This window comes from Pleurodeles waltl, chromosome 5 (genome assembly GCF_031143425.1).
Source record: "Pleurodeles waltl isolate 20211129_DDA chromosome 5, aPleWal1.hap1.20221129, whole genome shotgun sequence".
Lineage (NCBI taxonomy): Eukaryota > Metazoa > Chordata > Amphibia > Caudata > Salamandridae > Pleurodeles > Pleurodeles waltl.
This window is the reverse complement of record NC_090444.1, coordinates 1,253,782,442-1,253,809,418: the sequence shown is the minus strand read 5'-3', so window position 1 is coordinate 1,253,809,418 and position 26,977 is coordinate 1,253,782,442. Positions and strand designations below refer to the sequence as shown.

Below are 26,977 nucleotides of genomic sequence, written 5' to 3'. Positions count from 1 at the left end.
TGGAGATTGAGCTGCTACAGTTTGTCATTTTATCTCTCTCCCAAAGTTGTGGATGTCGTCTTGGCTGCCAGGCATCCTTCGAACTTAGTCTCTCAACACTGGATTCTCAGACAGGTTTGTGGCCTGGTATGGCCCCTGCAATACTGATCTATTGCAGGCCAAATTTTCAGATGTTTTATTGTTTTATTGTTCTTTCAAACTGTTGTAATAGGTTATCTGTCAGCCTTTTTTGTATTGACTGACCAACATTCCCTGTTCAGGTGTGATGAGCTTTTGTTTTTTTTAAAAAAAGGTTTGACTCATCTGTTACCTCCAAAACTCCATTTTGATGCCACTTAGGATCTTAATTTGGTTCCTCATGTGTACACTTTCCTTATGTATATGTTATTTCGACCCATGCACAGCTTTTAAATTCATTTCCTAACTTTGAAGAATGTTTCTGTTCACAATGAATTGAATAATCAGGGGCCGGCCTACTACAGGCTCACATATCTTAGCTCTGCTATTCATCACCATAAACAATTTGAGACTGTACTCTCCTCTATCTGCAACAATATGGGACTACGTCTGTACCATATCAAAAGAGTAATTTATTATACAAATGACTTCATCATTACAGAAACTATAAGTTTGATGGCATCTGTCGCTGTAGATACGCATGTTTTGCAATAGCTCGCCATCTGGTGTTGGGCCGGAGTGTTACAAGTTGTTTTTCTTCGAAGAAGTCTTTCGAGTCACGGGACCGAGTGACTCCTCCTTTTGTCTCCATTGCGCATGGGCGTCGACTCCATCTTCGATTGTTTTTTTTCCGCCATCGGGTTCGGACGTGTTCCTGTCGCTCCGAGTTTCGGAACGGAAAGTTAGCTAATTTCGGAAGATTTTCGTCGGTATTGTTGCGTTCGGGATCGGCGTACTTAGATTCAACACCGCATCGAAGATCGAAGAGCTCCGGTGCCCTTCGGGGGTAGTTTTTCGATCCCCCGTCGGGGCCTGGTCGGCCCGACCGCGTGCTGAAGAACGCCGATGGAACGGACCCCGTTCCGTTTCTGCCCCAAATGCCACAATAAATACCCCTATACAGACCAACACTTGGTCTGTAACCTGTGCCTGTCACCTGAGCACAGTGAAGACACCTGCGAGGCCTGTCGTGCGTTCCGGTCCCGAAAGACACTCCGAGACCGTCGAGCCAGAAGACTTCAGATGGCGTCCGCGCTGACAGCCCACCGAGAGTTCGAGGAACAGGAAGAGGAAGGTACCTTCTCGATCCAAGAATCAGACTCCGAAGGATTCGACGATACACAAACCGTGAGTAAGACGTCGAAAACCACACAGAGGAAGATTTACAAGGCCCAGGGGACGCCACTGCCATCAGGCCATGGCTCCACCCATAAATTCGGTGACCGACCGTCGGCACCGAAAAAGGCCCAAACAGTGCTGAGATCGTCCGACTCCGGTCGAGACACCGGCACGCAGCCTTCTTGGGACCGAGAAAGTGCTGGAGACAAGCCTCGACACTGAGATGCCGGTGTGGACACGGCTCGACGCCGAGACAGCGGCACCGAAGATGATCGACGCCGAGAGGTTTCGGCCCCGAAAAATAAAAAAGTCACCTCGGAGCCGAAAAAACACGCAGACAGGGTTTCGGTGCCGAAACAAACTGCAAGCGACCCAGCTTCAGGCTCTTATACAGAAGAGCACTCGCTAACTAACCTCACAAATGCAAAAGCATAGGTTTGAGGAAGAGCTACAATCAACTGATGTGGACCATACGCAAAAGCGTATTTTCATACAGCAGGGGACAGGAAAAATAAGCACCCTTCCCCCCATTGGAAGAAAGAGAAGGTTGGAGTTCCAAACTGAACAGACACCACAACCAAAAGTGGTGAAAAGAGTTACCCCACCACCCTCTCCTCCGCCCGTGATTAACGTCTCACCAGCACGAACTCCATCACACTCCCCAGCTCACACCACCATAAGCCAGGGTGACCAAGATCAAGACGCATGGGACCTATACGACGCCCCAGTGTCAGATAACAGTCCGGAGGCATACCCTACGAAGCCATCTCCACCAGAGGACAGCACCGCGTATTCTCAAGTGGTGGCTAGAGCAGCACAATTTCACAACGTAAGCCTCCACTCTGAACAGGTCGAGGATGATTTTTTATTCAACACATTCTCCTCCACCCACAGCTCATACCAAAGCCTGCCTATGCTCCCTGGTATGCTCCGGCACGCAAAAGAAATCTTTAAGGAGCCGGTCAAAAGTAGGGCAATCACACCAAGGGTGGAAAAAAAGTATAAGGCGCCTCCTACAGACCCGGTATTTCATCACTACACAGCTGCCACCAGACTCTGTCGTTGTAGGAGCAGCTAGGAAAAGGGCCAACTCTCACACATCTGGAGATGCACCACCCCCAGATAAAGAAAGCCGCAAGTTCGATGCAGCTGGTAAGAGAGTCGCGGCACAAGCTGCAAACCAGTGGCGCATCGCGAACTCCCAGGCACTACTTGCGCGCTATGACAGAGCCCACTGGGACGAGATGCAACATCTCATTGAACATCTGCCCAAGGACTTACAAAATAGGGCAAAACAAGTGGTTGAGGAGGGACAGACCATTTCCAACAACCAGATCCGCTCCTCCATGGACGCTGCAGATACAGCTGCACAGACAATTAATACATCTGTAACTATCAGAAGGCATGCATGGCTCCGAACGTCTGGATTTAAACCAGAGATTCAACAAGCAGTTCTCAATATGCCTTTTAACGAAAAAGAACTGTTCGGTCCAGAAGTGGACACAGCGATTGAGAAACTCAAAAAAGATACGGACACTGCCAAAGCCATGGGCGCACTCTACTCCCCGCAGAGCAGAGGGAATTACAGCACATTCCGTAAAACACCCTTTCGAGGGGGGTTTCGGGGTCAGAGCACACAAGCCAGCACCTCACAAGCAACACCGTCCAGTTACCAGGGACAGTATAGAGGAGGTTTTCGGGGACAATATAGAGGAGGGCAATTCCCTAGAAATAGAGGAAGATTTCAGAGCCCCAAAACCCCTACTACTAAACAGTGACTCACATGTCACTCACCCCCTCCACACAACACCAGTGGGGGGAAGAATAAGTCATTATTACAAAGCATGGGAGGAAATCACTACAGACACTTGGGTTCTAGCAATTATCCAACATGGTTATTGCATAGAATTTCTACAATTCCCTCCAAACATACCACCAAAAGCACAAAATTTGACAACACACCATTCCAATCTCCTGGAGATAGAAGTGCAGGCACTATTGCAAAAGAATGCAATCGAATTAGTGCCAAACACACAAATAAACACAGGAGTTTACTCACTGTACTTTCTGATACCAAAGAAGGACAAAACGCTGAGACCAATCCTAGACCTCAGAGTAGTGAACACTTTCATCAAATCAGACCACTTTCACATGGTCACACTACAAGAAGTATTGCCATTGCTAAAACTACACGACTACATGGCAACTTTAGATCTCAAGGATGCTTATTTCCATATACCAATACACCCATCGCACAGGAAATACCTAAGGTTTGTATTCAAGGGAATACATTACCAATTCAAGGTACTGCCTTTCGGATTAACGACCGCACCAAGAGTCTTTACCAAATGTCTAGCGGTAGTCGCTGCACACATAAGAAGGCAGCAAATACATGTGTTCCCATATCTAGACGACTGGCTAATCAACGCCAATTCGTTAATAGAGTGCTCAAATCACACAAGTCATATCATACAAACCCTCTTCAAACTAGGGTTCACCGTCAATTTCACAAAATCCAAAATTCTGCCGCGCAAGGTACAACAATACCTGGGAGCCATAATAGACACATCAAAAGGAGTAGCCACTCCAAGTCCACAAAGAATTCAAAATTTCAACACCATCATACAACGCATGTATCCAACACAAAGGATACAAGCAAAGATGGTACTACAACTCCTAGGCATGATGTCTTCATGCATAGCCATTGTCCCAAACGCAAGACTGCACATGAGGCCCTTACAACAGTGCCTAGCATCACAATGGTCACAAGCACAGGGTCACCTTCTAGATCTGGTGTTAATAGACCGCCAAACTTACCTCTCGCTTCTGTGGTGGAACAACATAAATTTAAACAAAGGGCGGCCTTTCCAAGACCCAGTGCCACAATACGTAATAACAACAGATGCTTCCATGACAGGGTGGGGAGCACACCTCGATCAACACAGCATACAAGGACAATGGAACGTACATCAAACAAAACTGCATATAAATCACCTCGAACTTCTAGCAGTTTTTCAAGCACTAAAAGCTTTCCAACCAATAATAGTTCACAAATACATTCTCGTCAAAACAGACAACATGACAACAATGTATTATCTAAACAAGCAAGGGGGGACGCACTCCACGCAGTTAAGCCTGCTAGCACAAAAGATTTGGCGTTGGGCAATTCACAACCAAATTCGCCTAATAGCACAATTTATACCAGGGATCCAAAATCAACTCGCAGACAATCTCTCTCGAGATCACCAACAGGTCCACGAATGGGAAATTCACCCCCAAATTCTGAACACTTATTTCAAACTCTGGGGAACACCTCAGATAGACTTGTTTGCGACAAAGGAGAACGCAAAATGCCAAAACTTCGCATCCAGATACCCACACAAACAGTCCCAAGGCAATGCCCTATGGATGGACTGGTCAGGGATATTTGCTTACGCTTTTCCTCCTCTCCCTCTCCTTCCTTACCTGGTAAACAAACTCAGTCAAAACAAACTCAAACTCATATTAATAGCACCAACTTGGGCAAGACAACCCTGGTACACAACGCTGCTAGACCTATCAGTAGTACCCTGCATCAAATTGCCCAACAGGCCAGATCTGTTGACACAGCACAACCAAAAGATCAGACACCCAGATCCAGCATCGCTGAATCTAGCAATCTGGCTCCTGAAATCCTAGAATTCGGGCACTTACAACTTACCCAAGAATGTATGGAAGTCATAAAACAAGCCAGAAGGCCATCCACCAGGCACTGCTATGCAAGTAAATGGAAGAGGTTTGTTTGCTACTGCCATATTAATCAAATACAACCATTACACACAACTCCAGAACATGTAGTGGGTTACTTGCTTCACTTACAAAAATCTAACCTGGCTTTCTCTTCCATTAAAATACACCTTGCAGCAATATCTGCATACCTGCAGACTACCTATTCAACTTCCCAATATAAGATACCAGTCATTAAAGCATTCATGGAGGGCCTTAGGAGAATTATACCACCAAGAACACCACCTGTTCCTTCATGGAACCTAAATGTTGTCCTAACTAGACTTATGGGTCCACCTTTTGAACCCATGCACTCCTGCGAAATACAGTTCCTAACCTGGAAGGTGGCATTTCTCATCGCCATTACTTCCCTAAGAAGAGTAAGCGAGATTCAGGCGTTTACAATACAGGAACCTTTTATACAACTACACAAGAATAAGGTCGTCCTAAGGACCAATCCTAAATTTTTGCCAAAGGTTATTTCACCGTTCCATCTAAATCAAACAGTGGAACTTCCAGTGTTCTTTCCACAGCCAGATACCGTAGCTGAAAGGGCACTACATACATTAGATGTCAAAAGAGCATTGATGTATTACATTGACAGAACAAAAAACATCAGAAAGACTAAACAACTATTTATTTCATTTCAAAAACCTCATGCAGGAAACCCAATATCAAAACAAGGTATAGCCAGATGGATAGTTAAATGCATCCAAATCTGCTACCTTAAAGCTAAACGACAGCTGCCCATTACACCAAGGGCACACTCAACCAGAAAGAAAGGTGCTACCATGGCCTTTCTAGGAAACATCCCAATGCAAGAAATATGTAAGGCAGCCACATGGTCTACGCCTCACACATTCACCAAGCACTACTGTGTAGACGTGTTATCCGCACAACAAGCCACAGTAGGTCAAGCCGTATTAAGAACATTATTTCAGACTACTTCCACTCCTACAGGCTGATCCACCGCTTTTGGGGAGATAACTGCTTACTAGTCTATGCAAAACATGCGTATCTACAGCGACAGATGCCATCGAACTGAAAATGTCACTTACCCAGTGTACATCTGTTCGTGGCATCAGTCGCAGTAGATTCGCATGTGCCCACCCGCCTCCCCGGGAGCCTGTAGCAGTTTGGAAGTTACCTTCAACTATTTATATATGTATCATCTCGACCTTAAATAGGTGCATACTTAGTCACTCCATTGCATGGGCACTATTACTACAATTCAACTCCTACCTCACCCTCTGCGGGGAAAAACAATCGAAGATGGAGTCGAAGCCCATGCGCAATGGAGACAAAAGGAGGAGTCACTCGGTCCCGTGACTCGAAAGACTTCTTCGAAGAAAAACAACTTGTAACACTCCGGCCCAACACCAGATGGCGAGCTATTGCAAAACATGCGAATCTACTGCGACTGATGCCACGAACAGATGTACACTGGGTAAGTGACATTTTCATTCTTTGACATTAGATACAAATAGACCAGAATTGTATGGTTAAAAACCTAGTCAATACACTCCTCAGTCATACAATATACTTTAATAACCAATGAGGGAAATCCTTTTTAGACTGCCTTGAGTTCCACATTGAACCTTCTGATGGCCCTTAAGTATATTTTAAAGGATTCCTCTTCTTTAACATTGACAATTATCTCATTTCTGCAGGCTTTAGTTAGTGGAGGTGTTGATGCCTTCATCTGGATGGTAGATCATATATTTGGCAAAGTAACAGGTCCTTTTACATCTATTACAGAGGTCTTCTACCACAATCCTTTTCTTTCATATGGGTGATTATTACAAGCAGACTCAATCCAATTTCTTTTTTTTTTTTTTTTCTTTTTTTTTTTTTAGTTCACAGCACCTTTATCTGAACCACTTTTCTCACAGTCTGTTCCGCTTGTAATTATTGCAAGCAAATTCAATTCTTTTTCCTTTCCTTCTCTTTTTCGGACACATACATTTGCCTTAAGGACCCTCTCCTCTCACAGTATTTACTTGCTCCCGATTAAGAATTGGGTGTGCTCATCAACCTCAATGGATGTATTGTCTTCGTCTCTGAAGTAACTACTCTAACTGGAAGCAGCTTCCCTCACGCTATTTCTTCACTTTACAGGTTGTTTAGAGACCACCTGTTGCTTACCATTTGTTGGCTTTCTCCTCACTTTCATTTCCTTGCTCCTCTTCGTCAGCACGTGCTGATATAACTTCTCTTCTTGTGTTTGGTCCTCCCCTGGAACATGGCCCAAGTGATGGTTTCTCGCTCACGTCCGAAAGTGAGAGAAGTGGAAGGTCACTAATTTTTTCATATTGTGGAAGCATTTCCAAAGAGTGCATGTGTCTTGCCCCTCTGTCTTCCTCCCACTACCCTTGGTTTTGCTTTCTCCTTCCCACCCTCTTCCTTCTGTCAGTCATGTTCCTTGAGCCCTTCCCTCCTCTTTCTGCGGTCTCTTGGGTTGCTTGCCCACTCCCACGTTTTTAGTGCTGTCTGTATTAGCTCTGCTGATCCCACATTGTTGATTACCACATCCCTGTTACCCCTTTTATGTTTTGTTGGTTGTTCCATCTGCCTCTACGTTGTGTTGCTTGTCCTTTCCCTACCTTCCATTAATGCATTGTTGTTTGTAGCTCCAATGTTGTGCTTACCCGGATCCTTCTGCCTCTCACCGCAAAAGCTTTATGATGCGGCCATCGCAGGTCACAGCTTACTTCTTTTTTCCTAACTTTAACCCATGCTGCACAGCTGCTGTGCTACTATACAACACAGCTAAAAGACATAGACAAAGCCAATATCTCTTTGTAAAGCAGTTCCTCTTTTTGTGTGGTCATCCTCAGTTTTTTTTTTTTTTGGCTGGATCTTCTGTTTTTTGGGCTCAAGTCCATTGAGGCCTGCTAACCATTGCTGAGGTGGACAGGCTGCCATGGGAATCAGCTTGGGAGAAACGAGTTGCCAAACAAGGTTACCCAAGGGTGTGCAGCCCTGAGGTAGCCACACTCTGGGATGAGGGGAGGCTAGAGAGGTCTGAACACAGAGAAATGGGTCTCATCATATTGGGAGTGGAAAGAATGGTGCATCCTGGGATTGCTATTAGCCACACTCCACAGGAAGTGGTCACCAGGTGAGAGGGAACCTGGTAGCACATTGACTACCAACAGCATCCTACCCTGAGAGCACTTTCTGAGCATAAGGGGACACCCCTGGCACAAAGACCTCAGTTGTCAATCAGCTTGGAAGAAGGACCACAGGAGTACTGCCCTTCTGCACCAGGTGACCAGAAAAGAGAGTCTGCACTGACGAGGACTGCACCTGCTGCACTTGGGGTCTAGCAGAGAGAGTGACTGCCTGCATTGTCCTACTCAAGGAGAAGTCGCCTCCAGAGCCTAATCACGGCAAGAAAACTCCAAGGGCCGTCTGAAGAAGTCTGCTCGGGGAAGTTGGTAGCTCCAAGTCTTTGAGCCGCTGCCGCCATACACCACTAAGGACCAAGTCCGGACACAGAGAGTTGTACCTAAGTTGCTACACCCAGGAATGCTATTCTGCCAGAGTTGTTGGGACCCTCAGAAGGCAAATTATCGACCGAGGAAGGATGGGCTTTGGCCAGACTGAAGAGGACCTTGTGGGGCATCGACCCTGCAACCAGGCTCCTCGAACTATCTTCATGGACCGACGAATTCCTGCAGGAACCCCCCTGTTGACAGCATCATATCCACAGTATCTTATAGCATCTTCAACATCCTTCATTCCATGCATCAGGACCACTCCATAGCAATCCATTACCACACGGATAAAGTGCATTAGACTGCTGCCTTTGTGAAGGTAACTTTTCTTGAAGATATTGCTGACGCTCTGACTAGATGCCTGCTGAAGTTATTCTCCCCAAGTTCTCCATAACTGACGGCATTAACTCTTAACTAAATTTTCCTTGAAATTATTTCTGAGTGTCCAATGTGCTGTTAAGTGAAAACCAGTTGTAGGAAGTTGGCTCTGTTTGCACTATTTCAAAGTAAGGAATAGTATGCACAGAGTCCAAGGGTTCAACTTAGAGGTAAGATAGTGGCAAAAAGAGATAATTCTAATGCTCTATTTTGTGGTAGTGTGGTCGAGCAGTAGGCTTATCAGAGGAGTAGTGTTAAGCATTTGTTGTACACACACAGGCAATAAATGAGGAACACACACTCAGAGACAATTCCAGGCCAATAGGTTTTTGTATAGAAAAATATATTTTCTTAGTTTATTTTAAGAAGTACAGGTTCAAGATTTACAAGTAATACTTCAAATGAAAGGTATTTCAGGTAGGTACTTTAGGAACTTTGAATTAGCAAAATAGCATATACAGTTTTCACATAAATGACATATAGCTATTTTAAAACTAGACAGTGCAATTTTCAACAGTTCCTGGGGGAGGTAAGTGTTTGTTAGTTTTTGCAGGTAAGTAAACCACCTATGGGGTTAAAGTTTGGGTCCAAGGTAGCCCACCGTTGGGGGTTCAGAGCAACCCCAAAGTTACCACACCAGCAGCCCAGGGCCGGTCAGGTGCAGAGGTCAAAGTGGTGCCCAAAACGCATAGGCTTCAATGGAGAAGGGGGTGCCCCGGTTCCAGTCGGCTAGCAGGTAAGTACCCGCGTCTTCGGAGGGCAGACCAGAGGGGTTTTGTAGGGCACCGGGGGGGACACAAGTCCACACAGAAAGTACACCCTCACCGTCACGGGGGCGGGCGGGTGCAGTGTGCAAACAAGCGTTGGGTTCGCAATAGAAATCAATGGTAGACTGAGGGGTCTCTTCATCGATGCAGGCAAAGGGGGGGGGGGGCTCCTCGCAGTAGCCACCACCTGGGCAAGGCAGAGGGCCACCTGGGGGTCGCTCCTGCACTGGAGGTCGGATCCTTCAGGTCCTGGGGGCTGCGGATGCAGTGCCTTTACCAGGTGTCGGGTCTTTGAAGCAGGCAGTCGCGGTCAGGGGGAGCCTCGGGATTCCCTCTGCAGGCGTCGCTGTGGGGGCTCAGGGGGGTCAACTCTGGCTACTCACGGTCTCGCAGTCGCCGGGGAGTCCTCCCTGAAGTGATTGTTCTCCACAAGTCGAGCCGGGGGCGTTGGGTGCAGAGTGCCAAGTCTCACGCTTCCGGCGGGAAACGCGTGTTGTTTCAAAGTTGCTTCTTTGTTGCAAAGTTGCAGTCTTTGGTGAACAGAGCCGCTGTCCTTGGGAGTTCTTGGTCCTTCTAGATGCAGGGCAGTCCTCTGAGGTTTCAGCAGGGAGACAGGCCGGTAGAGCTGGGGCCAAAGCAATTGTTGTCTCCGTCTTCTCTGCAGGGTTTTTCAGCTCAGCAGTCCTCTTCTTCTTAGGTTGCAGGAATCTGAGTTCCTAGGTTCTGGGGAGCCCCTAAATACTGAATTTAGGGGTGTGTTTAGGTCTGGGGGGTTAGTAGCCAATGGCTACTAGACCTGAGAGTGGCTTCACCCTCTTTGTGCCTCCTCCCTGAGGGGAGGGGGGCACATCCCTAATCCTATTGGGGGAATCCTCCCTCTGCAAGATGGAGGATTTCTAAAAGGCAGAGTCACCTCAGCTCAGGACACCTTAGGGGCTGTCCTGACTGGCTAGTGACTCCTCCTTGTTTTTCTCATTATCTCCTCCGGCCTTGCCGCCAAAAGTGGGGCTGCGGCCGGAGGGAGCGGGCAACTCCACTAGCTGGAGTGCCCTGGGGTGCTGTAACAAAGGGGGTGAGCCTTTGAGGCTCACCGCCAGGTGTTACAGTTCCTGCAGGGGGAGGTGTGAAGCGACTCCACCCAGTACAGGCTTTGTTACTAGCCACAGAGTGACAAAGGCACTCTCCCCATGTGGCCAGCAACATGTCTGGTGTGTGGCAGGCCGCTAGAACTAGTCAGCCTACACGGATAGTCGGTTAAGGTTTCAGGGGGCACCTCTAAGGTGCCCTCTGGGGTGTATGTTACAATAAAAAGTACACTGGCATCAGTGTGCATTTATTGTGCTGAGAAGTTTGATACCAAACTTCCCAGTTTTCAGTGTAGCCATTATGGTGCTGTGGAGTTCGTGCATGACAGACTCCCAGAGCATATACTGTTATGGCTACCCTGCACTTACAATGTCTAAGGTTTTGCTTAGACACTGTAGGGGCATAGTGCTCATGCACTCAAGTCCTCACCTATGGCATAGTGCACCCTGCCTGAGGGTTGTAAGGCCTGCTAGAGGGGTGACTTATCTATACTGCATAGGCAGTGTGAGGTTGGCATGGCACCCTGAGGGGAGTGCCATGTCGACTTTGTCGTTTTATCCCCACTAGCACACACAAGCTGGCAAGCAGTGTGTCTGTGCTGAGTGAGGGGTCCCCAGGGTGGCATAAGACATGCTGCAGCCCTTAGAGACCTTCCCTGGCATCAGGGCCCTTGGTACCAGGAGTGCCAGTTACAAGGGACTTACCTGGATGCCAGGGTGTGCCAATTCAGGAAACAAAGGTACAGGTTAGTTAAAGAACGCTGGTGCCTGGTTAGCAGGCCTCAGCACACTTTCAAATCAAAACTTCGCATCAGCAAAGGCAAAAAGTCAGGGGGTAACCATGCCATGGAGGCATTTCCTTACACCAGTTTACTGTAGGCCCCAGGATTTGGATTCCTTGGCTCACTGTACACGAATCCCTCGTCCCAGTATACATTATGGGGTTAGGAGGCTGGCTCAGTTTATGGTGAACACCTGTGGTGTGGCACCCTATACTGAGTCCAGACAACCCTTAGTGATAGTGTTTTGATGCCTAGTTAACCAAAGCTCCCTAGGGATATCTGTGGAGAGCCGCTCAGGCTTATCAAGGAGGAGTATAAAGCACTTAAAATACCACAGTAGTCAGTCAGTGATAGTCACACAAGGAAGAACCACACCATGTGTTGCAAAAATAAAGTTTTCTTTATTACAACAATACTACTATACTAACATTGTTATATCTCCAGTTGGAGATATCTACATACAAAGTATACACTTGGCAACAAGCAGAAAAAGCATAGAAATTCAGGGGATCCTGTGGGGGGCACAGACCATAGACTAAAAGTGGTATAAGAATGGAGGTGCCCAACCCAAAGGTGTGTTAAAATCCCAGGGGCTGGGGGAGTAAGAAATTACCAGTGGTAAGTATCAAAAATCCCACAGGTGCCTGGGTGCAGAGTACTTAACAAGCCGGGTGTCCCATAGGCTAACACAGGACCGTTGCAGGTGGAATTTTCCGGATTCTGTACCCTTCTCAGAGTACCTGAGGAAACCAGTTGGCACGAGGAAGGTTGGATAGTGTTTCCACCCGTGGATACCCAGAGAAGTGGAGTACCTGCACCAGGGAGCCCAGGTGCATAGGGGTGAAGTGACGTTGGAAACCTTTGTTAGTGGCAATGAGATCCTTGTTAGTCCAGCTGCTGTTGTTACCCGTGGACCAGGTTGGTGGAACCAGAAGGTGGATTCAAGTCAAGAAGGACCTGAAAAAAGAAGGGAACTGTGTCCAGACCTCTTGAAATGTTCAGGCGTTGCTGGTGGGCAGTGCCCACCCTCCTAGAGGTGACGTTCCTGCAGGTCACTGAAGGAAGAAGTCCAGATGTGGAGCCCAGGAAATGCAGGAAGATCCTTTGAGTTGCCCACGAGCTGTCCCACATCGGTTGCCAGATTGCAGGAGAGTCAATGGTCTGCAGGACCACCAACAAGCATTGACAAATATAAGAAGTTGTTGCATGAAGGCTGCATGATTTTGGGGACCACCAAGGTCCAGGAAACTCGACTGTTTGACGGGAGTCAGCACTGGCCTTCATCATGCAAGAGAGCCAGCAGGAATCCTTGGAGTCCCCACAAGTGACCCACTGGCAGCAGATACAGGGAGATGTAGAGGACTCAGTAGCACAAAAAAGTCGGAGTCCCACCCCGCAGAAGTTGTAGAGTGAAAGCTGAAATTTGATATGCAGAGTGTTGGAGGCTGGGGCTTCTTGGAGCTTGAGGATCTCCTGGTGGAAAGGTCAACAAGCCCTGGTAAGAGCAAAAGTCCAGTGCACAGGGGTTCCGTTCCAGTGGCTGCTGCAAGGACCTACCATCTCATCTCCCTAGTTTGTCAGACGACAAGGAGGACACAGAGGATCACAAAGCCACCACCTGTGTTGCAGAGCCAGTCATTGTTGTCTCAAAGTGCCTGCAAATGCAGGGGAATGACTCCTTCACTCATAGAGAGATTCCTTTCTGCTTCTTGATGCAAACAGAGTCCTTGTAATCCTGGAGGATGCACAGCCACGGATGTTGCAGTGGGAGCCCTCCCAACTGCATATCATCTTGTTTCAGTCCCTGAGGTAGACAAGCAGCTCTTCCAAAGGCCAGGAGCAGAAAATGGCTTGCAGAGAGTTCCTTGTAGAGTCTTGCTCAGTGCTTCTGGGAACCCACCCTCAGGGGAGCCCATAAGTAACCCTAAAAATGGGTTTGGACACTGTTAGCAGTGACCCACCTATCGGAGAGGGTCAGGGACGTCATCTACCTGGCTTAACCAGTCAGATGCTCCCAGGGGCCTCTGCACATCTTATTTCCAACATGGCAGAATCAAGTGACCACTTGGCAGAGCTCTGTGCACCTACTTAGGAAAGGAGCTGAACAGGGGGGTGGTCACGCCCCTGCCCTTTGTGTGGTTTTGGATGAGAGCTGGAACTTGGGGTTCCTGAACTGGTGCAACCCGGTTTATGCAAAGAGGGCACCAAATGTGCCCTTCAAAGCATTCTGGTGACTCTGAGAGGCCACCCCACCTCAGCCCAGATACACCTTGTTGTAAAGGACAAGAGGTCACACCTCCCTCCAACAGGAAACCCTTTGTTCTGCCTTACCCTGCTTGAGTTAACCTCGGTAGCAGGAGGGCAGAATAGTATCTGGGGGTCTGCAGCAACGCAGGCTGGCAAGCAGACCCTGCAAGGCTGTACAGGCAGATCTGGGGGATCATCTAGGAAACCCCCAGAGTACATGGCATCAAACAACTAGCACAGGAATCGATGTAGTTGCATGACTCAAATATGTTTGATACCAAACATGCCGAGGTTCAGAGATGCCATTATGTAGTTGGACTAATTGTGTTGACCAGTGTCCAATACATACCTTCAAATGGCTTCCCTGCACTTACAAATCCCAGAGAATTGACTCTGGGGTTTGTAGGGGCACCTCTGCTCATGAGGAGTGTCCTCAGTCAGGATCATGCATGCAGCCCTTGGGTTGAAGGGCCTACTATAGGGTGACTTAGTGTCCAGGTGCGGTGACCGCTATATAAGGCACACATTATGTCTAAAGTGAAAGGTGCATTCACCATTTCACGCAGGCTGCAATGGCAGGCCTGCAGACACAGTGTGCATGGGCTCCCATAGGTGGCATAATACATGCTGCAGCCCATGGGGGACCCCTGGTGCACCAATAGCCTGGGTACCTAAGTACCATATACTAGGAATGTACATAGGTGAAATATAGAAGATAACATGTAAACAAATTAGAGGAGAGAGCACCGACACTGGGGTCCTGATTAGCAGGATCCCAGTGTACTATAGCCTCTACACACTGACACCAGGCACAAAGTGGGGTTAACTATGCTAGAACAATGCTACCTTCCTACAGTGGGTACCACTGGTATTCCCTTGAGACTGTTTGACAGCTTACTTTTGCAGATGTTCTAGAGTGGAGTTCTTTATTCATTGCTCAGGTCCACACTGGAGGGACCTCCTTCCCCTTTGAGTTCTCCCAGATCTGCCAAGTTTCAATGGGTCAGCTCTTTTTCAGGCACCAGGCCCCAACCCCCGTCCATTACCCCTCCCCTCCCCCCAACACCCTGAAGGTTGGGCTCCTTTCAGGGCTGTATACCGTTGGACCATTGGAGGCTTAGCTACCTGCCTTCCTGCCCCTCCTCTTGGCTTTAGGGATTTCATCCATAGTTTAACTCCAAGAACCTTTGATTCTCTCTCTCAGGGTCTTCTGTGCTCTTTTGGCGACACAATTCCGTTCAGGAAAGCCCAGCATGGCTTCATAGGTCCTCCTCTCTACTTCTTCCCAAGGAGAAGTCTGTAAGTCACTGCTTAGCAAGCACTTTACTGGGATGGCAGGGGACACAGCTACTTTGTTTGGGACAGAAACTCCTCCCCACTCAGTTAATCACAGCAATAGGGTGTGGCTTTGTGACATTGTGAGCATTGACAAATCTGTTCTCCTTCTCCGATAGGCTCTGGTCTGGGGAATCCAGGTTAGCCATGACCATGTTTATACTAGCAGCTGTATCCCTCAGAGCCTTTAGCTCCACCCCATTAATTCTTGGCCTCTGCCTATAGTTCTCCATGCTAGGAGGCCAGTGTGCAAAAGGCTCAATGTTCTCCCCACCCAGGGGCACTAAGGTGCCCTCTGTGTACCCTTTGGGATCTCTTGGGGAACTTACCATCCAATCCCTACACTCTCATCGCCCTAATCAAAGCAGTTTCTTGTCATTAGCTTCCATGATAATTTTTCTGCCTCAGATCATCTCTCTTGTATGAGGAAAGATTTGCCAAATCAAGCTCCTTGAGTCCTTTGTCGAAAAAGTTAATTCTGTCTTTGTTCAAAAAGTTCTATTAACTTTTTCCTCCTCTATTTGAAATTCTACTAAATTCTGAGAAACGTTTTCAAATTCTCTGCTACTTATTGGGAACGTTTTTGCAACTCTCTGTAAACAGTAAACTGAAGTTCAACAAAGTTCACTTAAAATACTATTTTTGAGCCTGAACATCTTTTCTAGGTGTCCATCTTTGCAGATTCTCAGAGGTCCTATCTTCAGCAACCGTATGGTACAGCTAAACACAAGTTTTGGATCCCATCACTAGACACCAGTATGAGGAAATTAGGTATATTATATGATGTGATTGTGCACCCTAACTGTGTAATAGACCTACCGAATCCCTTTAGATCCAATAGGTTTCGTCGTAAAAAAACGTTCAGCCCAACCCTTGGTAGCTGTGGCACTGAGCAGCAGTGCTTACTCAGAGTAACAAGTGTTCAGCATTTAAGCAGCCCTAAAGCAACTGAAGAGGAAATCAACCCGACAGAAGAAATCCTACAACAACGAAAAAGATCCACCACAGTGTTGCAGAGAAATAGATTTCATATACAATAATAAATCAAAGCAATTTCACTCAACTGCGAACAATCCTTGGCAAAGTTAGTCCTCGGGTATCCAGAAAACAGGTGGTTCCTTAAAAGTAAAGAGTTTCTCCTTATCCTGGTCCACGATATCCCTTTGACTGGGCACATGGGGCAGTCCAGGACCTGGGAAAGGCCGGTCAACCATTTCTTCCGGTGTTAAATGTGTGAGGTCAGGGAGTTTTGTTGCTCCTGTGTAACCTACCAAGCCAGTGGCAAGGCATAAGGCAAGGCAAAGGCTACTCTTATACCACTACCAGTATTGAGGAAACCCTTTGAGAGGGTGGGGATAGATATTGTTGGACCTTTAAACCCACTTACTTATTCAGGGAACAGGTTAATCTTCGTGGTATTGAACTATGCCACTAGGTATCTGGAGGCTATCCCACTTAGGATAGTCACTGCAGTGACTAGAGCCTTCCTTGGAGTCTTCACTAGGGTTGGATTCCCTAAGGAGGTTATTCCAGATTGAAGCAAAAATTCCATATCTATCTGAAAGCAGTGTGGGAAGAATATGACTTATAAGTTCACTATCCCAGAGGCAATGGTTTAGTTGAGAGACTCAGCAAAATTGTAAAAGGCATGATCATGGGTTTGCCTGAAAAACAGGAGGAGCTTGGGCATTTTCCTCTCATGCATTTTATTGGCAGACAGAGAGGTTCCTCAGAAAGGAGTTGTCTTCAGTCCTTTTGAGCTGCTCTTTGGACACCCTGTGAGAGGTCCACTCAGCTTCGTTAAGGAAGGATATGAGAGACCCCTGAAGAACCTAAGCAGGGCATAGTGGACTATGAGCTTGGCCTTCACTCCAGAATGGGCGAGTACATGAAGAAGGCAAACAAGAATCTGATGGCCAGCCAGAATCTTGTCAAGCACGGGTATGACCAGAAATCCTCCATGGTAGAATACCAACCAGGACAATTGGTGTGGGTCTTTGAGCTGTAGCACCCAGCTCCTCACAGAACGAGTGGACTGGAACCTACCCCATATAAGAGAAGAAGGGGGAAATCACCTACTTGGTGGACTTGGGTACTCCCAGGAACTCTTGCTGGGTGATCCATGTGGATAGACTAAAGCTACAGCATGAAAAGGCAGACATCCTCATGTTAATGGTAACAGATGGAGGCTTGGAAGAATAGTGTGACCCTCCCCCAGACCTATCTATTAATGCTCAAAATGGAATTGTGGAGGGAGTAGTTCTCTCCTCCGCACTGAGTTGCACTAAAGACGGTTACCACTGGCTGAAGCAGTTTGCTGGACTGTTTTCTCTGACCCCATGTCTAACGCATGCTGTACCCATGATATGGACATATATGACAGCCTGCCTGTGAAGACTAGTTTTTATAGATTGCTCTCTATCCCTGTCTTAATAAAATAAAAGTTATAAAATCCAGGAATCTGCTCAATGATATTGCCCTATTGTTTAGCTCCCCATCTGTGTTTGAACAGTCAAGAAAGAAACGTACACGATGGTGCTTATATAGAGCTACGTTATTCATTTCCGGGGGCACAACAAAGTTTTTGTAGAGCTGTTTGACACTACCTAACAATGCACCTGAGAAATCCTTTTGAAATCTTCTTGATCTCGTCTGGCACCTGTGGAATTTCTAAAGGTGAGGAATCTGCACTTGGATAGAGTATATACCAGAAAGAGTGTTTCGAACAGTAACTTGTTCTTGTCAGTGCTGTAGGTTTGGTAATGGTTTAATCAAATTTCCGTATTTGACTCTTGTTGTCCTGGCGTCTTCACCCTATGTAGCCTGGAGTTTTAGATCATTCTGGACCCTGGTTGGTTCAGTTCTTGTCTTTATAGGCTGCTGTGGTCACTATCTCTACCCACAGTGGACTTTCTTGGTGGTGTTGGTCCAAGTTTTGGTGTGAATCCAGCTCCCATGGTAATTTTGATGGCCCCTTTTTCATTGTTGCCTCTATTAACATGTTATTTACGGTCTGGTTGAGAGGGACTCCAGATTCCCTCACCTGATCACAATATCAGGGCAGGATTTCAGGCTTTCCCTTACTTATGGCCAGTCTGGAGTAAGGGCACCAATCGAGCAGAGAATACGTCTGGCCAGGAGCCTTACCTCTCTACACTTGTGTGAAGGTCTCCTCTTTGCCAAGAAGACAAAGGTTAACCAAGTACTGGCTGAGACACACCATACTCTAAGCCCACTGTTAAAGGTGGGAAGGAAGGCCTAAATAGATGTTTTATTTTATTTGAAAGTTTGTGGACTTTTCTAGTCCTGATGGAGCTCACTGTTGCAGTTTCTGGTCTGATGTTGACGTGTAGTGATCTCATATTGATGTCTGCATTTGTTCCATATTCCAAGGGAGTGCCAACGTATAAGAAATGTGAGATGCGATTGACTGAGGGGTCTGCTTAACCCCCATCCCCTTTTCTGTGGGGATTTATTGCCTTCATAAACTGTGGACCACTGAGAACATCTTTCGCATCTGGTGGCCATGTGGAACATCCAATTTAGCATGTCTGCCGAACTTTCTCCTGGGTTTGGTACAGAACACTGACCTTTTTTCAGAGGAAGTCTTCTCATTCAGAATTCAGGACCTACCAGGTGAAGGACTCGTCTTCATTTTAGGATTGCCTCCGGTTGCCGGACAGGTCTTCTGCTCAGCAGATCTGTTCTCCGTCTCCGACCTCAATGTCATCTCTGGAGTTGCATCCTACTGTGGTGGACAAAAGCCCATTGTTAATGCCTTGTTCCATTATGGCACTGTCTGGTGCTTTCAGAACTCTACCTGCTTTTTAGTCCCCTGATGCTGGTTCCTCTTATGTGGCACCATTCACCCATGTTTGCTGACTATGCCCCACCCTTTTCTAGCTCCCCCTTGTGCATCTTCAGGCCCTAAGTGCATGCAGGCCCTTTGACAGTTCCTCTGCCAGTGTCTATCCCTGTGATGGGTAACCCCTCTGTAAGGTTATGCCTCTTTGTATGTCTACCTCTGGGAGACACTGGACTTTAGGTCACTGTTTAAAATAGAGCAACCATAAATAGAAGCATGCCCAAGGGTCAGTGCTAATAGTCTTATTAGGTTGTAGCCTAAGAGAGCGCAGCTGTCTGGTTTGCTAAAGATATCTTGGGGGCATTCAGAGAGTTGACCTAGGGAAGCGTTCTGCTGGTTGCTTGCTATTGGCTTTGCGATTTGTAACTCACATTTTCCAGCTGTCCAACTTGAGTTGTTACTATTCTTTGCCCAAATCTTATTTAGAGTATGCTTCAGAGTGTAAAAAAGCCTTATCTTGTTCTTATCTAGTCACATTTGCTGTACATTTAAGGACCAAAGTAAAATGTCAAGTACTGTCTTTTGAGGGTGCTTGTTTACTTTTCTTTCTCTGTCTTCAAATTAAGAGGATTTATGTGACAATCTTTCTGGATACTGAGGGTAGGAAAAAGTTATTTTCTAGCACAGGACAACCTTTAGGTAAATTGTATAAGTATTTCGGAATGTATCGGAAGTAGGAACACAAATGAAGCACATTTTTTTTATTACTGAATTGTGTTGAATAAGTTAATATGATGCTAGGTGATGCAATTTTCACACATTTTCGTGAGTGCGCTGTATTGTTTCATTAGTGAAACTGTATGTCCACGCAAATGTAATGGTCATTTCAATTGAAAATAAGTTGTCTTAGTAGCAGTGTGCTACCAAGAATACTCCACTCAACGCCACTGCACTATGCTCTGACCCCCTCCACTACACTCTGCACCTCTCCACTTTACGCTATGCCTCTCAACTGTACCCTGTACCACTTTACTCTATGCCAATGCAGTTTTCGCCACTGTACTCTAAACCACTCCAGTCTAGGCCACACCAATCTACTCTGCACAATTCCATTCTACGCCAGTGCACTCTATGCCAATACATTCTGATGCCAATGCAGTTTCCTCTGTAACACTCAACTCTATGCCCCTGCACTCTATGCCGCTCTAATCTACTCTGCACCACCACACTCTGTACCACTTTACTCTATTCTGCTTCACTCTATGCCACTCTGCACAACTGTACGCTACCCTGTACCACTCCACTATACTCTGAAACAATCTACTCTACGCCACAGCACTCTATGCTCCTCTACTCCACGCCAATGCACTTTACACAATTGCACTGTCACTGCACTCTACTTCACTGTACCCTACACAACTCTATCGCACTCTCCTCCACTGAACTCTACGCCACTCTGTGCTACTCCACTCTATGCCACTATACTCTACTCTGCACCACTCTATGCTACTCAACACCACTCTTTCCCACTCAACTCTACTCAGCGTAACTGCACTCTTTGCCATTCCACTCTACCCTGTGCCACTGCCCTCTGTGCTACCCCACTCTACCCTGTGCCACTGCTCTCTGCGCCACTCCACTCTTCTCTGCACCACTCCACTATGCAACACTCTAATTTATGCCACAGGATCCTACACTGCTGAGTTCAGTGCCACTGCACTCTACGCCACTATACTCTGCAACACTATGCCAATGCAGTCTACACTAGTCCACTCCACTCTACACGACTTTAATACAAAACACTCTCTGCCACTCCATAACTCTCTACCCCACTCTACAGTATTCCATGGCACCAACTTTTAGCAATGCTGAACAGCATCCACACTGGTGTAAAGCATGGCTAAAACACATTGGCAGAGGCACTAGCTCTTGCATAGGAGAGACCTATTGGCTTTGCCAATACTTGTATTATTTCTGGTTTTGTCACTTGAATACATCCTGGTCATAAGATGGAGAAAATAAAACTCATAAGATGGAGGTATCTAAGTACACAAATTGAGAGAATGAGAAGCCCCCACACCCCCCCCCCCAAAAAAAAAGAGAGTAAAGGCTGACACCAATATAGTACATTATCACACTGTCAGTGCCAGTTTACTGCCTTTTATGTACATTTCGTGTGAGGTTTTACAAGGTGCATGGGTGGGGAAGGTGTGTCACTTCACAAAAGAGATTTTTATTAGCTGAGTCTGTTCCCAGCCTTCAGGTGCTTGACAGTGCGTGGCATGGAGTATCACTTCAGAAGCCGCGAGTGTCATACAGTATATTATTGATACCAGTGGTTAATTACCCACTGACTTTTCCTTGGAGTATGCATCTCATCAAGACACAGTGAGACTGGAAGAGAGAAATGAAAGTGAAGTGAGAACAACTTATAGAAAAAAGAGTGGGGTTACATAGAGAGAGAGAGCTACACTCCTCGTGAAAAATGAACACAAGCGTAAGTGGCACTACATGTGGCCCCTATACCCAACACAGCAAATAAAATTTAAAAAAATAAAAAAAAGACAAGCGGGGTGAAGGGAAACCACTAACACATTGAGTCTGGGAAAGGATGTGCTCCCCAAAATGATAAACGGGCAAGGGCCATTCAAGTCCTTGTTTATAAGTCATGACGTACCTCCTTAGCTCTACACCCCTCTTTAATAATGTATGTTCTCCGCAGGCAGCCCCCTAACAGTGAAGGAGGATGGGGGGGAAGTGCAGGCTGAAAACAAACCAACACTGTACAGAGAAACTTACAGAACTGATGAGCTGCAGTAGGGCCGCCATACTGGGCACAAGGAAGGGCTCATCTGTGCTTTGATACATGGCACAGTATTGGCAGTCTGGCTATATTATGTGCACCACGAAACGGTGATAACATCAAGGACTGCATGCGTCCCTCTGTCCATCTACATGGCCTGCCCAAGTTCATATGAAATTAAGTCAATGGTAGCATGTAGTCATTCAAGGACCAGTAGAGCGGATGTACTCTCTTGCTTGTAAGGTGGGTCACTCGGTCATGTGCTGGTCTGTTGCATACACAAATCCACTGCCCATGCAGACTGCATGATATTGAAGAGAAAATACACCACTAAGGAGGTGATCCCCTCCAACTAAATCAAGAAAGGAAAATAATTTAGGAATACCAATGGTTTAGGATCTATCCTTGATACCATGTCAACAAGGTTACAAACAGACCTACACAATAAAAACACTGCAACGCATCTTTCCATACTTTGGATAGCAACGTAAAATGCAACTGATCCTCACACTTTTAATAGACAAGCTTGACCACGACAAAAGCCTATACCTTGGCACCCTCAATTTCAACAAGGCATGATATAACTAATCCAAAATACTACCTTCCCACACACATTGTGCCATTCTTGTAAGCACTTCACTGGAAACCTGTAGCTAGAGGAGTAATCTTTGACCCTTTTGTACCACTACAGGTTATGTCCATCACCCAGTGCTGTTTCAATCCACCGCAACAAACCACCCATCACCAACTGTGGGTCTACCACTAATCCCCAATTAACTAAATACTATGACCACTTCTTGACATCTCCCAATGTCAGTCATAAGGGGTGACTGTATCAAAGTCCATCCCAGCATATCTCCCAAATACCTCTCCTTCCAGCATGTGCTGCAAGTATAAACTAACAAATAAACAAATCTCAGAATGGACAACCCCTTGTGGTAACCTAGGGGGCAAAAATTTAGAGAAATACCAGGAAAGGACCTGCAGAGCTGAATACATATGGCACCTTACTGTTAAATATAATCTGTGTGTGTATTTCACACTTCTTCCTCCATAACACTGCTAAGCTCTACATCCCATAAAACAATAACCATACTTGTTATGACAACCATGGTGGTCATCATGCATGGCATAGAAACACTTCTCAAATAGGATCCAATATAATTAAAGAAAAAAAAAGTTCCTTCCAACTACAAACCCTACATGTTGTAGAGTACTACCCGTGTAGTCAAAGGGGTCAGCACCCCATATGTGGGCAGTAGAAGCTATATAAATGTTACTATACAATATACAGGGCCTAGCCAGTGTAAACCACTGGCATAATGTAAGCACTGGTGTTTCCACCAAGCTGAGGGTACAGTTTTTTTATGAGAAGAACGGTAAATAACAGTTTGCTTTTATTTTGTAACAGTACGTTTTCATCATCCAAAGTGTAATTTATTTGGGGTACTCTCTGGAATCACTATAAACTTACGACAGCGACCTAGGAGGTTGGTTAGGAGTTTCCTCTGCGTTGGATGACCGAACGCCTTAAATACCTGGCGGTCTGGTTAAGCAGAGCCCTGGACAGTCTCTGGCGCTCCAGCTATGGCTGTTTGATGGACTGGCTGGTGGAGCGTGTTGAGATAGGTTAAAATCTTCTACTTTCTATGGCTGGCAGGAAGGCTAGGTTTGACAAAAATGGTGATACTACCCACATTTTTATACCTGTTAATTAACCTCCTGCTCCCTCTGCTACAGTACTTTCGACACCACATTCGCTCGCTTGTTATAACACTTATGTGGGCTGGGAAGCAACCTCATGTTGCCTGGAAGATCCTTACGCTAACCATTTGAGCAGGGCGGGTTAGCGGCGCCAGATCTGGACCTTCACTACTGTAGTGCACATGCATGATTCCACATTGTTGGCTATACCCCATCTAGTTTCTTGCTAACATGCCATTCTAACAGGCCCATAGTGCTCCATGCCACCTCTGACTGCCATTATACCAAATTCTGAGTCACCCGGGGACATAATTGACACTGTTTGCTGCACAGTCTGGGCGTGGGACAAACTGCAGAGGCAGGCCCGGTTGAATTCCCTCTTTAGCCTCTCTGTCTCGGTGATTGGTCACCCTGTCTTAACCATCACACAAGATACTGGCATGGGCAGCAGATTGCGCCAGCTGACCCTCAAAACCATGGGCAACATTTATCCGGAGGGCACCTCTCAGCAAGCACTACATGGTTGGGACATCTCTTTACTAGACACATTTACATACTTGCAGCGACGACGCATGGCCTTCACGGCTCATCCCCTGTGGCACCCCAAATGTTCCGAGCTCTTGAGGCTTTCATAGTACACCCGTCCCGCTCTGGCGCATTGTAGGAAAGTGCCCTCTTTTTGGCATGGTTAGCCTCACTTTTTGCCTGCTGTCAGTGTGTTTTGACTGGGATCCTGCTAACCAGGACCCAGTGATTGTGCTCTCTACCTATAGATTTGGCTGCTTAAGACTTTGCACACCCCACAATTGGCATCCTGGTGACCCCATGTAAGTCCCTAGTATATGGTACTTGGGTACCCAGGGCATTGGAGCACTAGGGGTTCCCCATGGGCTGCAGCATGTATTGTGCCACCCATGGGAGCCCATGCAAAATGTGTCTGCAGGCTTGCCATTGCAGCCTGCATGAACAGGTGCATTCACCCTTTCACTACAGGTCACTGCAAGTCACCCCTATGTTATGCTCTTCTAGCCCAGAGGGCAGGGTTCACGTACCTGTGTGTGATGGCACCCCTGCATGAGCAGAGGTGCCCCTACGAACTCCAGCTCCATTGCACTGGACTTCATAAGTGTGAGAAGCCATTTTACCCTTATACTGTTGTCCAGCTACATAATGGTAACTCCAAACATGTTGTAGGAATTTGGCTCTGTATATACTATTTCAAAGTAAGAAATAGTGTGCACAGAGTCCAAGGGTTCCCCTTAGAGGTAAGATAGTTGCAAAAAGAGATCATTCTAATGCTCTATTTTGTGGTAGTGTGGTCGAGCAGTAGGCTTATCAGAGGGTAGTGTTATGCATTTGTTGTACACATACAGGCAATAAATGAGGAACACACACTCAGACTTACTCCAGGCCAATAGGTTTTTATATAGAAAAATATATTTTCTTAGTTTATTTTAAGAACCACAGGTTCAAGATTTACAAGTAATACTTGAAATGAAAGGTATTTCACTCAGGTATTCTAGGAACTTTGAATAATCACAATAGCATGTACAGTTTAGACAAACATGGCAATAAGCTATTTTAAAAGTGGACACTGCAAAAATCAACAGTTCCTGGGGGAGGTAAGTAAATGTTAAGTTCACAGGTAAGTAAAACACTTACAGGGTTCAAAGTTGGGTCCAAGTTATCCCACCGTTGGGGGTTCAAGGCAACCCCAAAGTTACCACAGTTAGTTCCTACAACAGATCAAAAGCATTTTTGGAAAAAGTGTTAACCTTGGGAATGGCAAATAGACATGCGCCATAGACATTTTATTTAAAAAAATCGTTGCATGAAAAATGTTCACTCCATGTATAATTATTTCAAATCAATCTTCCATTTAATGAGTTAAATGACATTCTCTAGTTAATTGCTATGTGCCTCAACAAGTATATATGAATGGAAAGCATACACTTCACCCATGTTATAAAACAGGATTACTGACTTATTTGCAATTTTTTTCCCTTTGTAGTGTGTTGAAGAGATTATCCAAAAGCATATATCTACCTTGTCATCCATTGAGTCCTATGGCAATTCTTTGCTTGCTTTGGGTCTGTGGCCTGATACCGTACCTTCAGTTTTGCTGTCTGCTGAGGACTCCGCCCTCTCAACTGTGTTCCACGATGGGCAGGTGCTAGCATATTGTCTCAACAGGCTGAATCTTAAAAGTGGCAGGTAGGTTGTAACAGTTTGTCAGAAACTGCGGTTTGGCATTGGTGATTTAGATAATTATCCTTCTTCAGTATTATACTATTATTTGTCTCTTGCTTTAACCAGGTATGGAACTGCAGAGTTTAAAGAAATGCCCCTTTTGTATGGTCATTCCCAAAGCTTTCTACTAATGCTGCTGATTTTTTTGACTCGTGAGAGGGCACTGAAGACTGCTAACCAAATCTCCGTGTGTAATACTATCTTTATTTAACCACTAATTCCATCTTGACCACTGACTCCTTTTTGTACTTAGGTTAGCTTCATATGCCATCACAAAAGTGGAACAGGTATTTTTCCACGCACAGCTTATCTGATAGAGACTTCTATTTGCAGATTCCTTACCTTAGAATTTCCCTAAGGCGTCAGACTGGATCCGGAGATTTTTCTTCGAGCACTACCCTTGCGCGTCAGTTGGTGGCGTCGGTCAACTCCGCCGGCTTCTTTGGTGTTGTGGTCGCCGTGATGAAGTCGGGAGTAGTATATAGACGCTGCCCTTGCACAATGATGTCAGTTTCTTTTCTTTCCGTGCCACACGCTGATCCGGAGAAGAGCTACCCTGGCTATTTTTTTGCGAATTCGACCGTTTTGTCGACTTTTTTCTGTGAAACTTTGGTGCATTGAGGATGTCCCCGAAGACCAGGTTCAAGCCATGCGAGGACTGTCATCAGACTATGTCGGTGACGGATCCTCATCGGGTTTGCCTGTGGTGTCTCGAGTGTGACCACGACCCGAAGTCGCACTCCGAGTGCCGGGCCATGCACCTGAAGGTTTTGAGGGAGCGGTCCCTAAAGCTAATGGCGGCCTGGCACTCTACTCCGCGAAGGTCCTGGTCTCGCTCGAGAGGAAGGTCTCGATACTGGTCACGGAGTCATCACCACTTGTCGTCTTCTAAATCCTCGGGTCAAGGTAAGAAGAAGAAGAAGTCAAAGAAGTCCTGTCGTTTTCCGACTTCATCCCGTCGCTCGACCGACACGACGCGGGAAGAGCATCCACGCACAAGGCCTCCATCCTCGGAGCCTGCATCTGGGTCGGCTCCGCGCTTCCTCGAGTTTCCCAGAGCAGGAGCGACCCCCGCCCAGCTTAAAGAGTTTTATGAGGCCATGCGCCTCATTTGGCTGATCTGACCCCAATACGGCGCCTTCGGGCCCAAGGGGTTCGGCTGAGGGGCCTTCGGGTTCCGCACCGACAGATTCGGCTCTGGCCACCGAGGTCACCTCCGGATACGTGCGCGGATCTGCACCTGCGCCAGTCGCACCCTTA

General features: G+C 46.5%; 1 protein-coding gene across 1 annotated transcript in view; it reads left to right on the top strand.

The window, feature by feature from the left end:
- The window catches only part of MDN1 (midasin AAA ATPase 1), a 1,740,009-nt gene that overhangs the window by 1,007,271 nt on the left and 705,761 nt on the right, over positions 1 to 26,977 (top strand). The window contains exon 48 of the mRNA XM_069235499.1: positions 25,479 to 25,681. Within this exon, the coding sequence (XP_069091600.1) occupies positions 25,479 to 25,681 (203 nt within the window). The remainder of the gene's footprint in view (positions 1 to 25,478; positions 25,682 to 26,977) is intronic.